Source organism: Seriola dumerili, unplaced genomic scaffold, assembly GCF_002260705.1.
Source record: "Seriola dumerili isolate Sdu_G_001 unplaced genomic scaffold, Sdu_1.0 BDQW01000068.1, whole genome shotgun sequence".
Taxonomy (NCBI): Eukaryota; Metazoa; Chordata; class Actinopteri; order Carangiformes; family Carangidae; genus Seriola; species Seriola dumerili.
The window spans coordinates 8,701,901-8,716,801 of record NW_019174323.1 but is presented as its reverse complement, the minus strand read 5'-3'; the positions used below and the strand labels follow the sequence as shown (position 1 = coordinate 8,716,801).

Genomic DNA, 14,901 nt, shown 5'->3' with positions numbered 1-14,901 from the left:
TTGTTATTTCACTAGCCAGAACACATTCAAATGCTGATGAGGCCGTAAGGCCCCTTTCCAAAGCCCTTCCAACATGTGCCCTCCTGAACTTCCCAATACACTTACCCGTTTCCTGGGAGTCTGCAGGTTTTGTACTGGAATTTACAACAGTAGTTCAAAAATTATGAGAAATAGCCAAGTGAGGGCTACAGAGAGGACTTGTTTACACCTCTTAAGCAGATTTTTTAAAAACTAAAGTGTACAGAACAGAACAGTGTATATTCAACCCAGGAGTAAACAGTGGAGTTGAACAGTTATCAAAACACAGACTCAAAATCTTTTGCTGTTCATTTTTCAAAAGTAAAATTATCATAAAATATAAAAGCGCTACTGCAAAATTAAAAACTAACAAATACATTCATTTAATGAGTAATTTGATTATTTCAAATAGGTAGCATATTTCTTTCTACCAGGAATTCCATTTGATACAAGCACTTAAAGCAGAGAATGTGTTAGGTGAAACAGATCATTTCTGAATAAAAATGTACAAAGACAACAATGTACAAAAAGCTTGACAATGCAGAACAAACAAGTGCTCTATGGTGATGAGGGGAACAAAACTAAAGAGTTTAGTCTCACTGCAGGAGTAGGCTGATGCTCTAATGGTGGCCAACCTCTGGGATAATTGAAAAAAAAAAAAAACCTTAATTCATCTTCCACAATGTAATTCTGATCAAGGCCACAGCCAGATTCCACTGCAGGCTTCAAAAACACCAGAGAAAAGGCAAAATTGTTGGTCGCTGAGAGCAAAAACACTTTCCCTTTCTTTCTGGCACGCTCCCTCATTAGAAACACTTAGGATGAGAGAAAGAAACTAAGTTTAATTGTGTGTCTGCATGTGTGTGCTTGTTTGTGTGAAGGCAGTGTGAGCAGGGGTTAAAACATGCGTAAACATGGAGCTTTAACTATTAAGAAACACCAGTAAAGATGCAATGTAAAGAGTTCTTCCTCTATTCTCTGAGGCTTTCTTATTAAAAAGCAAATGCCACTGCCTAAAATACAGGGGAAAACACAGACCCAATGATTCATAATGTATTTCATAAATACTTCATGAATCCCCTCACCATACTTAAGCCAGTCTGGCAAAAAAGAAAACATTGTCACCTATTCTAGTACCCGCTTGTCAGCACATCACTGGGGAGTGGGTGTCACATGTCACTTCTGGTTTACACTACTGCGTGGGACAGGCTCGGTGCACAGAAATCGGGGGTAGGACAGAAAGAAGAACAGAAGGAAAAGTGAAGGGGAGGTGGAAAGGGGAGTAAAGAGAGGGGGGAGGGGGGAGGAGGAAGGGGGTGTTATCATATCATCGCCCCATGTCTTTATATTTTCCCCCTTATTATCTTTGGCCCCCACTCACTCCAGTCACTCAATCACACAAGCCCTGAGGACAGCGAGGGGACCTGGGAGGGCCTTCGCTTCATGGCAGACTCAGCCAGACAAGCGTCTGAAAGCTATACTGATCGCTGTCAGTGTGTGTGGAAGTACGGCGACTTTGGAGGGGCCAGGAGAGATAAGCGAGAGAGGAAACGATTGCGTGGAAGGATAACGGCCGAATTTGCACACTACCAAACAAAACCTGTGCTCCAGGCATAATGCAGATACCCCATCCATACAGACAAGTGTTAACATAAAGAGACAGAGAGGGAATAGGGGTTGATCAGCTTACAAATTATAGGCTATGTGATTTCTACGAGTCAACTACTGACAAGAACTCATCACGTTAATGACCATGAAAGGATGGTGGGTTTACTTCTGTATGAGATGCTCACCTTAGCTTTTATCATATTCATAAAATTTTTTGCAAACATATTTCCTTTCTTGTTTTCTTTTCTTTTCTTCTCTAAAATTCCTCTAGGTCAGTGCTTAGTTATGAAATTACTTTATAGCGTTAACTTGAAAATGCACTACTGCCGTAGCAGAGGAAGATAAAGTTGAACGGTGTTGTAGACCCCCCTATTAATGTTCAAGTGCCATCATCTGATTGACAGCATTGTCATGCTCCTTATGTCATGGAGTGACCACAAATATTTTGCCAAAAAGAGGAATTTTCAGCTCCAAAGAGACTATAATCAATAAAACTTCCATTTGGAATCAAAACGATTACATTAATTCACTCTGACTGATTCCATGTCAGAAAATTTGCTATATCAGTACCAAACAAGCAGCACATTTCAGGGCAGTTGGTTAGAAATCAGTCTCTCCTATAATTTAAACATGTAAAACATTATCCATACACTTTAATTGCAAAATGTAATAAAAAGAACCAATGTCACATGTGACATTCTGGTTTTTGTTTCTCTTGCATTTTTTCTGACAATCAAATATAAACATGGCACTTCCAGACAACAAAATTATTTTGTCCTTCTTGTGAACTGTCCTTCAACCCAGATTTGACCCACTGCCGCCATTACACCATCAAACCCATAAAAAATGGTTTCAACATGAGTGACAAAAGGCTAATCCGCAAATGAATCCCATCTTAGTGTCCATAAAGAAGACATGGAAAAGCCTCCAATGCCAAAAAATCCACTAAAGGGCTTGAGGAAGACATACTATGCACAACAACTTCCAAATGAAAGACATGATTCATAAGAAGAGAAGAAGATCTGTTTGTTTACATCTTAAATCTGCACTCAGCTCAGAGGAAATATAGGGGAAAAATCCCTGTCAATTGAGGGAGTCCTTTTATGACTTTTTATGAGTGATTAGACTTTAGTGTCATTGATGGGTTGTTAAGCAACAAACCATAAAAAGAGTCAATCTGCCTTTACTCCTCTGTGTTTAATAAGAACAAGTAAGCCGAGACAACCTAAGGCGATTTAAAGTGTCTAACATCCAACTAATGTTGGTCTGTCATGTTACTGCTTACAGGAGTCACCATAATGAGGACAAGGGGCAAACAAAAAGGAACCATTCAAGATGGATTACAACAAGGCAAATTTATAATCACTACTGGTGTGGTTAGCGTGGGAAGTACAGTGGTCCTAAAGAAAATCTCCCATTAAAAACCTAAATCTCAACATAATTATCAGCATCTGGTTTAAAAATTACATTTATGATGTCAGAGCTTCTTAAGACAAATACATAACTTTCTGATATATGACTTTGCAAACTCTTATTTCTCTTTTTAGGTTGCTAATTGTGACAGTCATAATGAGGTTATGACCACTGTCAGCTGAAGTTGGACAATCCCCACAACCTTGAATTGTCCATGACCACTAATCAAAAAATGCAGTAAATAACTGAAGAGCACCTTCATCTTCACCTCCTTAGCTTAGTTACATTTGGAGGACGCTCTCCAAATACATACCTAGATATTAGTATAATTCAAACACCAAATATTCTAGAGCAGAAAGCATTCACATGGAGAAAATACCCTACATTTTACATTGCATTTCACTAGAAAAAACACCACAAAAATGATCATTTATTGGCCATGATAAAGCCATCAGGCATGACCCTCAGATACAGAGGAAAGAAATAGCTCTGGGGTTTGGAAAGAGAAAAAAATGGCTTGATGAGAACTTCTTTTAACATTCTTACTGGTAACTCAAACATGAAGCCTGAGCTGTGTGTGGTAAAGTCAAGAGTCATTCATTGCTTTTTCTAGAACAAGTCAATTTATTCTTATAATAGGGGTCCAAATCAAATCGTAGTTACAGTAGTCTGCCTGGGCCTCATCTGAGTAATGTTCCCATTTTGATATTCATCCGATTTGATCATATTCACAAGTTTTGCTTAAAAAGTCCAATGTGCCAATTCTTTACATGGATAACTCTAATGTTTGTCCCAATTTAAAGCTAATTTTCAACTTATTTCTAGAAGGTCAACGATAAACACTTATGAAATTGATATATAAAGGAAAAAAATTAATTAAAAAATGAAATCAGTACCATCAACTTTTTCATTCCATTCACCTCGGTGTACCTGGCAAATAAACTGTTCAATATTTCAAGGTTCGCTGACTCTTTGGGAATGCATTAATTATCTCTCTGGGCAGACACTGTGAGGCTTTCCATCTAAAGGTTTTTACTAGAGGAAAAGGCAATCCAAACATCCTAATTGACCATGACTGTACCTCCAAACAATAATTCAATAGACAATAAGAAATTAAGAAGGGATAGTTGTATCCCTGTTGGCCTCATGACTGAATATCTGAAATCACAGGTAGGACCAACTATTGCAATATCCATAAAGAAATAAATGTAGGAATGAGCAAGAAAGAGAAGAAAATCATTCCACCATAATTTTAAACCTTGCTGAATAGGACTGTTTTGAAGTTAAATACTGTACTTAGGGTGAATCAAAATGTGCCCGTATCACATTTTTCACATCTTGTCGTAACTTGCATTATGTGTAGAACATGTGTACAAATCTCATATAAAGACCAGGTAATTATATGTGTTTCAAAAGGAAAAATGATGCATGGTAATGAATGACATCTTTATGGTCCTTGATGAAACAGGATACAGCATATTGTGGCAGATCAACAGTAGCTTTTTCTATTCAGACAAAATTGGGGTTGATCTAAGCAAATTAATCCTGCTACATTATACCACAAAATTAAACAGTGACTCTAAACAACATAAACAAAACTGCCTTGACCATTACTGGAATGCATTTCCACTTAATGACAGAAAAATGTGAAGTATACAACACTAATACTTGAAAGAGCTTGATATTTTATAACTACCAATTAACCTTTATCAGAGTCAAGGATCCTTGAATACAAAGCACCTAACATTTGAATCAGAAGTGCTTTAGCTACTGAAAAGACAACAAAAAGTGAATCCATCTCCTGAAACACAACGTTACTATTTCATTCATATTTTATTTTGCTTGGTTAATTAACTTTCAGAGTATGGGAAGCTGGGCAGGGACAAACTAAAGCAAACACATAAAGTTGGCACCCAGACTACTATAAGTCACTTTGCATTAAATGGATTTTCACCACAAGGACGTTTGGTTAACATTATTTTCAGTCTCTATTACACAGCATAAAGGATGAGGTCAGGCATAGTAATAAGTGGAAGGATTTATCATAGCAAGTCCACTCATACATCACAAAGGCAAAGTAATTGGTAAATGTGCCCAATATTGTCCTTGTCATGTACCTTAAGTAGTAGAAAATTCTTAGAGCAATACCGCCATCTGCTGCAAAAAGAGACGAACAACCGCACCAGCTAATGCAAGCAGAAGGCATACTGATACTTAAAGTAAAAGCAACACGCTCAGAATCATCTGTAAATGCAGTGAAGAGACATTTCCAAACATTTCAATATTAACTTACTCAAGAAGTTCTCTAGACAAAGTACTTTTGTAACTTCACTGAATTTAGGGACAAGCGTTTTAGATTTGTGACCAACAGTTCTTGTAAAAATTTAACTAATGTATTAAACAAGCTGGAAGGTTGGACAAAGATTTTTCAATTCTGTTTTACCGTTGATATAATGATATTAGGGCTGCGACTTACCATTATTTACATTATTGATTAATCTGCTGATTACTCTCTGGATTCATCGATTGTTTGGTCTATAAAAAGAGTGAAAAATCCTCATCAAGGAGATGTTCCATTTACTATCACGTAAGGCTAAGAGAAGCAGCAATCCTCACAAATGACAATTTGGGCCTACGGAAGGCTTAGCATTTGCCCTGTTGATCAATAAATTAATTAACTGACTAATAATTTCAGTTATACATCTTGTTTAAAACAACTTAAGATCTACTTAAATAGTGTGAACAGTCAACATTCCTATTCATTTTACCGAACATATTCAACCACAACCAAGGCCTAACAATATGACAAAGAACGACTTTAAAAAGGCCAAGATAGGAAGGACATTGATATTCAAAATATGCACTGACAACAGAAGACACTTCCATGAGTTCCTCTAAATCTCTGAGACGATTTGCTTTATGACAGTTTAGGGCTGAAATCTTATCATGCCCATGTCACACATGGGCATGATGGCACACACACTTACTACATATTTTGAGTCACATCCTCAAACCTGGATTGTGTTTTGTGTGACACGGCAGACATCTGTGGACCCCCATCTTTCCCACTGGGACTAACCAAACGTGGCCCTTTGAAGATGGTGGCTCTGTTTACCCGATAGATTTCATTAAATTAAGCTTACTTTAGGCATCTTCTTTGCCTGATCAAAGCCATTGCTAAGAGCCATGCCATTCTGCTTCCCCTGACTTGAACAGGCCAAGTCCATCAAATAGGATTTTCATTGTCCTTTTTAATTTTTTTCACACCAAGTTGCACGTTTTTGCTTAGGCTGACATCCCCTTTGGCTCCTACAATGCTTGTTTGTCGTGGCCCAGCACCTTTAAGACTCCCACTGTCCCCTCTATTATCGCAATGAAGCTGTCAGCCAAGCCAACAAAGCTCCATCTCATATATACACCTTTGGGATGACTGTGTGATAAGTTGTTATCCTGGATGAAATGGCTGGGTTACTGAGGTCGACTCGGGCCCTGTCTGGAAAGGAGCAGGAATGTGGTCTCAAGCTGGCACACCGGTGGTAGACAGACTTCAAACCACGGGTGAATGGGAGGATGAGAGAGCAGGTTAAGGGGGGAGACACCCGTGGGAGGCCAGTAGGGGGTGGGGTTGCGGGGGGAGATTGGGTAGTGAGGGAGTGGAAAGGCCTTGATATCCACGGAAAGCACAACAAAGCCTGAGCTTTTTACATTAAAAAGAAAGGAGATTGCCTTTTTTCCACAAGACGCCTTTCGAGCCGAGTGTCATGTCCTCCCTAGGCCTGCAGGAAGTGAGAGGCTGAGCTCGGCTATAGCATTTGGCACATCTGAGGCACATCTGAGGGGGCTGAAGTTCTTGCCTTCTGAACACTTGCATCAGATTTACAGGAGACCAGATATACTAGATGTTACTGTGTGAAGTGGGTGATCCTAGTTTAAATGTACAGTGATCTGACCACACCACACACAGAGGTGTAAAAATGAAAATTACTGTCAAACTGGGGAGTCACAGTTAGAAGTAGGCCAATATTCTTATATTCTTTATGCACTAAGACTATCCTACTGCTATGGTATGCTTTGCATTGCAGAATTGTGCTCCTCGACACATTCGACTTACATAGAACCTGTCAATATGCAGCGATATGGATGTAAGAATTAAGATGTAATCGTGTTTAGTTTAATGAAGTGAGTGGAGGAATCTCAACTTTTTCCAGGTAAAAGAAACACATTTTCCCGCATATGCCTCTCAGACAAGCATAAAAATGCTAGTAATGAAAATTAGCACCAATACCAGCCACAGCAGGTGTTAACTGCTTGATGATTAAGCACGGTAAGTGTGGGGAGAAGAAAAGTTAAAGATTAATCATCAGCCAATTAAATGCCCATGGCGAGGAAAGCAAACTGTCTTGGCACAGAGATCTCCTCTGTGATCTCAGTTAGCACATCTCAGTGGTGTGCTCACAGATCACTAGCACATGATATCTCCATGCACATGGGTTGTTTATGCATGTTTGCTCGTTTGTTCTGCATTTGGAATAGTCAGAGATTCAATATAGATTTTCAAAAGTATATTGTGGTTAATGATGTTAAACAAATGTTTGGGCTGATGAATAAAGTGAAATAAGTGCCGAAGTGAAAAAGAATCAGGTTTCAACTCAGATTAGCTTTGTTTGTCAGTGGTAGAGGAGAGCATGGGCTACATGAGACACAATGTTATGACCAATATGAGTTTTATGTCATAATTTAGATAATGTTTAAGAATATTCAAAATATCAAGTTAGTTATATATTGATCATTCTATTTTGTGTAAACTTTCATTTTGTAACAAACAAAAAAAGTTTACACTTGCAATTCTGATAAAAATGTTTTTACTTTGATGAAAAGCAGTCTAAAATTGAACATTTTGAACAGTCATTTTACAGTGATTACCATTTCCTTCAAGTATTAGCTATACTGAAGTAAAGAAAAAGTCCACATTTGAGAGGAAAAAACCTTCAATCCAGTTCAAGGTTTTCAGTAAAGTTTGTTGACTATTTTGCCAAAATCTAAAAAGGTAACAAAACCATACTGAAGCCACATTAACAACAAGGTTAAATACTGCACCTGTCCCAGGTCAGCCTTTTGTGAATTTATTTAAAAAGTTCTTAAATGTCTGATTCAGTATTTATTTGTCCATCCCAATGTGAGGTTGTGGATTTATTTCACATCATATCTGATATGTGGGAGGACTCGTCTGCTCTCGAGCTCAAGGTCAGCTGCATTCACACTACAGGTTTATTATCATGTGAGCACCACAACAAAACTGACAACAGAAAACAACAGCAGATGAGAGAAAAAAAATAAAAGGTATCATTAAAGATACATATCTTTTTGTAAGATAAAGATCTGAATACAAACAACGATATTTTAAAATATATTTAATATATTTAACATAAGGGTAGTGAGAAAAGTCAAAAAAGACAAAGAGTGATAAAAAGATAAGAACAAACCACTGATTAACTTCTAGATTCACACCGGATAATTGCTTATTTCTATGACTTTACTGATTAAGTGAAGTACTGAAGCCAACACTGTGGACTAAAAGCAAGTGACCCAAAAGACTGGGCTGCTCATTAAGCTTTGATAGAGGCTAGGGATGAAGTCAAGACATACAGTGATTTATGAATTACTAAACAAGGCCAGATTTTGCAGCAACAACACAAACACACACACAACCTGTTCTCAATAGGCATCACTTGCAAGTTCAAATACAAACAATGAATTAACCTCAGTGGATGCACCACTGAGCTTCTGCATAGGTCTGTTTGTGTGTGTAAGAATGTGTGTAAGGGAGAATGCGCCTGGTTGAGACAACTTTTAACTAGGTATGCATATGTATATACAGTATGTTATGTTATATAAATGCATCTTTTGGAGGTTATACTTATTAAGAGGATTTGCTAAATGTCAGTAACATTATAACATTTCAATGATAATTAAAGATTTTCTTAAATGTTTAAGTACTTACAAAGTCTTTCTCAAGCTTCTCCATTTCCTGCTTGTAGCTCTTCAGTCTGCTGTTGTACATGGCTCGACTCTGGATGGGAATCTCCCGCACCTCCAGGTCCATCTGCTCCAGCTAAAACCCCAAAACAATCCAGTTACTTTACCAAACATTTCAAATATTTTACTATGAAATTGTTTGGGATATAAAACTGACAGGTTTAGAGTTCATTTTCATCCAAATTTACATCATAATGTAAATGAACCAACCTGGTGAAATGTGTACTTTTAATTATAATCATTTTCATGGCACTCTCAAACAAATGCTTAAAAAAATTCTAGGCTTTGCACTATTCTCTAATGATCATATTTCTCTTACTATCTACACATTTCTGTAAATGTTGCATTGCTAAGTCTCTCAAAAATGTTACTATCTATGACAAAAGGTGCTCCAGATAGAAATTGTGACAACTCTGAAAACATTAAACTTTCTGAAATGAGTTACTTCAGCTGCATTAACATCAATATGTTCCAATGTTGATTGTAAAAAGAAAATGCCTCCCGCTCACATCACCCAGCTGTGCTAAAAGTTGTGACAGAGGAAGGATGTTCTGTAAATAAATACACAATCAAATATGAGGGCCCCTTCATTGTTGCAACATGCATAGGCCCAACAATGTCACTGCGAATGAAGTAAAAGTACATTTGATGCATGGCTAGACAGGTCTCTCTGTGGCGGATTTGGAGGAAACCAATCACTGTGACATAACAAGACAACTGCAACAACAATTTGTCTCTGTCAGGTGACTTTGCTCATTTCTAAACAGCAACATGAAGACTCCCACCTCAAGATAATGGCTTGAAATGTGTCATAGGGGTGTCACTTAAAAGCAGATTATGGGAAAGCAATCATGTGAGGAGGAAGCCTCCATTCCGCCATGTGATGTGAGTGTATATGTGTGCGTGTGTGTTTGTGTGTGTGTGTGTGTGTGTGTGTGTGTGTATGTCATGTCACCACCAGGATAATACAGGTGCTGTTGTCTGGTGCCAGTGAAAATTGTCCCCTCCCTCTTTCCACAAATTCATTATTTAGGAAATGGGAAGAGGAGAAAATTACTGATCAAAGACATACCAACTCTCTGACTTCTTCAAGCTGTTTGTCAACATTTAGAACCAGCTGTGTCTTCTCCTCTGAAAGGGAAAAAAAACAGCAACATATTGATCAGCCGACAGAGGAACAGCGCTTCATGACAACAACCTAACTCCCCCACAACAGGGGAAGAGACGGGGGGAGAGAGATAGAAAGAGACTGGGAGAAAACAACACACGAGGACACATTTGAAGATATATTTACACATTCTCTCCACACGACGAGCCAACATTTGATGTCTCTTAGTTATTGGCGTCTATGAGGCCTTTGTTGGTTTCTGTTGAGGAGCAGTGAGACACCTCGTGCCAACTCAAAGGGAAGGGAGGTGTCAGCTTTGCTCACTTGCCAGAAGTATGAGTCCCACTCAGAATGACTAACGCACCGTTCTGCACCTCACCCCGTGGCTGCTCTTCCACATTACCCATTGAAACTCATTAGGACTGGCGAGAGTTCCAAAGAAGTGTGTAAACTACAGTTCATCCCATTGTTATTTAAGGCAGCAACATCACCACATACAAGAACTGGTCTTTGTTCTGAAATTAGCTCTTTGCCATGAAGGTAAACCACATGGAAGGTAGAGGTTTAGTTTGGTTTCTTTGTTTAACAATCAAGCATCATTATTCAAACATATTGATAAAAAGGACAGAAGGGTGATCATAATTTTTAAATACACGACAAAATATGTTTGAATTGAATACCTAAATTTTAGGAATAGTCACCAATTAGTAAGTCATTGTTAAAGCCATGTGTAAGCATACTGATTAGTGACTCTTGAATGTTTGAATTTGTCTGCTTTTCACTTAAGATATGTGACTGCCAGTCAGACAAAACAAACTGTTTTAAGACACAAGTGTAAGCTCTGATAATGTGGTGGAATGTGTGATTATTTTCTAAATTTTAAAATGAACTAAACATTATTTATAAAATGAGATCAAACAAATTATTTAATATTTAAAAAATGAACCCTGGTCCAAAGTTTACAGTAGAAATATGTAACCTTTTACAGTCTCATATTAGTGTATAGTTGTTAATATTGAAAATCCCCTCAACAAGGAATGCGATATTACAATAATGAATAAGCCTATTTCACAGAAGCACAGGTGTTACCAATAACATTAACAATGGGTCAGTGAGCCAGTGAAGCAGTTGATGTGCCCCAAATTCATATTATATAATAACAATAGCAATAATTCAAAATTGTACTACATACTAATCATCGCAGTAAACTGTTTTAGCAGTTTGTATAAAAAAAAAACAACAACAATATACCATTTTATTTTAAGATTCAGTAAGTGAAACATGATATCAATCAGTCCAAGACTTTGGGATGTCCCTGCTGATTGAACCTCTCAAGTGAGTGTTCCTCATAAGATTTAATACTTTTAACTCTTTCCAGCTGTGAGCAGCTCTTCCATTTCCTATTTTCACTGCATTGTGGGAGACTAATGTCCATCAGCAGCACACTCAAAAAAAGGCCTGCATTTAGAATGTGTGGTTTGAGTATACTTCAAAGCCTGCTTAGACTTAGTATGTGGAATTTGGGGAAAAAAAGACAAAGCAATTTCAGCCAATAGCATTCATCAGCAGAAAAGGAAACTGAGGAAAGCACTTCATGTCTTTGCACAGACAGTCAATAGGAAATCAGTTTTAGCATCATTTTGGGATATCAGTATGTCAGTATTCACAATATGAGCAGAAAAGAGATCAATTCAAATATTTCTATTTTGAATTATCACCATTTCAGTTATGTTCTTAAATGTAATCATTTAACAGAAAAAAAATAATCAAATGAATCAAATATCATATCAGAATATGACAGTTTTTTAACCTCATAACTAACTGCATTTAAAGTAAATGAAAAGTCTAAGTCAACAAAACTTCAAACTCCAAAGCAAATCACAAGGCTGTCAGCTATGGGACTGCAATATCATAAAAAAGCTAAGGTAAGATCTTCATTTCTCAGGCACCATGGGCCAACATTATCTTTTGCAAATCCTAAAATTCATGTCCAACCTCACAACCTACACAGTAAACAGCCAGAGGCAATTCATTGAAAGGTGAGCTGGTGCATTCTTGCTCAAACTCAGGCCCAAGCCAGAGGGCTGTGAAATATGTATGGATTTTTATCAAGACTACAACCTGCTGACGGACGGATGAGGAGTTTTGTACACAGTAGTAAGGCAAATAACGAAGAAATAGAGCTTGGCAAGAGTATGTTTTTTTTTTTTATCTTAAAAAATGCTCCATATTTGAGTTGCAATGATTGACAGGCAATCTCTTGCCATGACTCACACACTCAAAGGTGAAAAAATGACATTCATGTTTCATGGAACAAGGCCTAACAATTCATTGTATTCTTATTCAAATATTCCTTGAACCTTAGTTTTTGGGGGATGGTAAATAAATAAATATATAAACACACATTCATTTGACTGTTACATGAATGAAGACAGTCAAGGACATTTTTTCCACATGCCATGGCCATTATCAGCAATTGTGCACATGTGAAATAGAGAGATACAACAACAGCAATGACAAAAGCCCTTTGTCTGGAGCTATATTAACGTATTAAAGAGGGCTGTCAAACCACAGGCAAAATTCAGCCACTTCAGGAAGAAGAGCCAGAGGGACTTAAGAAAGAAAGAGAAGAAAAACCTTAATGAGAAGGAAGGGAATTGAAATTCAACTGTAAACTATTCTGTTGGTGGAGGAACACATAGAACAACTACTTATGGTTGCAATGTGTTTCCTGGCTTTGTACATATTCATATGGGCTTACTCTGACACAGTTAACAGATGGCGAGAGGAAGCAATGTGGAATTACTCTGTGGAATGGGCTGCCATGAATCTTCAAAGATGCCAATTCCAAACCAGAAATACTCAGTTAGCCGAGGTTTTGAGAGAGGCAGTGCCCTTTGAAAAACCAATGAGCAAGTGTGAGCCCAGAGTAGAAGATAAACATCCTAAGTGGATGGAAGCATTTTTTAACGATCAAAACTAAAACTACTAGTCTAAACTGGGAGCAGTAGTTGCAGACAACTAGTTGCAGACAATACAATTTTGGCCACCTCTTTTACACCGGTTCATGTGTAAAATATGCTTAATATTTTACACATATCTCAAAAATATGTAGTGTATTTCACACTGTAAAATTCCACTTAAACCTTTTGCTGTTTAAAACTGGAATCAAAAACTGGCTGAGTTGTTATCTGTATATAATTGGATCAATGCAAACTTGTTTACTATTTTACCTACACCTCTAACTGGGATAAGTACTAAGTGACATGGTAACTCAAATTTATGAGGTTGGATGTGCATTGAAAGACAGCATTTAAGCTGTGTATAGGACACTGACAAGCACAAACAGGCCACTGTGCAAAGCTAAATGTTGGCAAAACGATGGCTGAGTGATGATGTGTGTTTTTAACGGCTTTATATATGTAGCAGGGAAAACAATTCATGTGTTTGAATGTGAGAATACAGTGTCTGACAGTATGCCAGGACAGCATGTTAAATGAACAATATTAAAACCTAATCAAAATAAAGTTTTAGAAGAACAGGAAAACATATTGACAAGAAACAGACTGGGTAAAATAGGTGCATCAGTTCTACTCAACACACTTTGACTGAGGAAAGTTATTGTGTGTAGTTGGTAGCATGGCCATATATAAGCCCTCTTGAGAATTATTTTGTACACTGTAAATACTAAGTGTAATCAACTGCTTGTCTGCAATATTGTTTTTCTCATTTGTGGCTTAAGTATGGATGGACTAAAAATTATGATGTGCAGTAAAAGAAAAAGGAAACATTTGTCAGCCTTAAAGCCTTTTTAGGTTGAAAACTGAAGCTTGTGTCACTAAGCCCGATTCAATGAGTACAGCAATACCACATGGACAAGTGATCAATCACATCCTCTTTGCCCTTTATACAAAGCTGTGCCTGCTGGCACCCGTGTATACATCTGCTTTAATCTGCTGGCATGAGTGCGCCACTGCACCTATTTATTGTGTTAGATTGTTGTTACAAAGTTTTTCCAATGTTTACTTAAGTCACAATGAGAAAATAGTTTAGTTACTATTTATTTACTATCTTTATGAATAAAGCAATTCTGAGTGGGACTCAATACCCGTCATTTTGTTGCAATTTGAAATCAGATTGATCTTTGTTGCTCAATGTCATCCCCTCTTCTCTCCCCCTTTTGTCTTTCTTCACTGTATAGGAACTGATAGGAACATGATAAACATAAACTTTTAATCAAGAAAAATTATTCACAGTGTAAACATGCTCTTTAAATTTTTGTAACATATGCTGACATGCCCGGACCCAGCCATGTGAGTACAGAAACTAAATTGACTACATGGGTGTAATCTGGAGAATACAAGAAACTAGTTATCTATACAAAACAAATCCAACAAAGCAGAGCTTTCATGTGGAATAACAGATATTGACTTGACTGAATAGGTACTATCATTTGAAAACATTGATTATCATTTGAAAACATTGATGGTCATTTGGTTGACATATAATGTGAGATTATGTAATTTATCTTTCCATCTACTTTTTGTACCCACATATTAAATTTCAGTCACAGGCTTTGCCCTGATTAATGTTATTAATGATACCTGTGTTTTTCTTGCTATGAAAAGTAAAAATGTCTGCCAGGAATATGTTTAGTCCACACAGGTCTGACCTCTTTTTGTAAGGTGACAGCAATTACTACCCTGTTAGATAATGTT

General features: G+C 37.4%; 1 protein-coding gene across 4 annotated transcripts in view; it reads right to left on the bottom strand.

The window, feature by feature from the left end:
- vti1a (vesicle transport through interaction with t-SNAREs 1A) overlaps nt 1-14,901 on the bottom strand; it is a 111,311-nt gene that overhangs the window by 95,769 nt on the left and 641 nt on the right. For all 4 annotated transcript variants that reach the window (XM_022742902.1, XM_022742904.1, XM_022742903.1 and 1 more), the window contains exons 2-3: nt 10,148-10,206; nt 9,041-9,151 (exon numbers count right to left, since the gene is read on the bottom strand). In XM_022742902.1, coding sequence (XP_022598623.1) covers nt 9,041-9,151; nt 10,148-10,206 — 170 coding nt within the window. The remainder of the gene's footprint in view (nt 1-9,040; nt 9,152-10,147; nt 10,207-14,901) is intronic.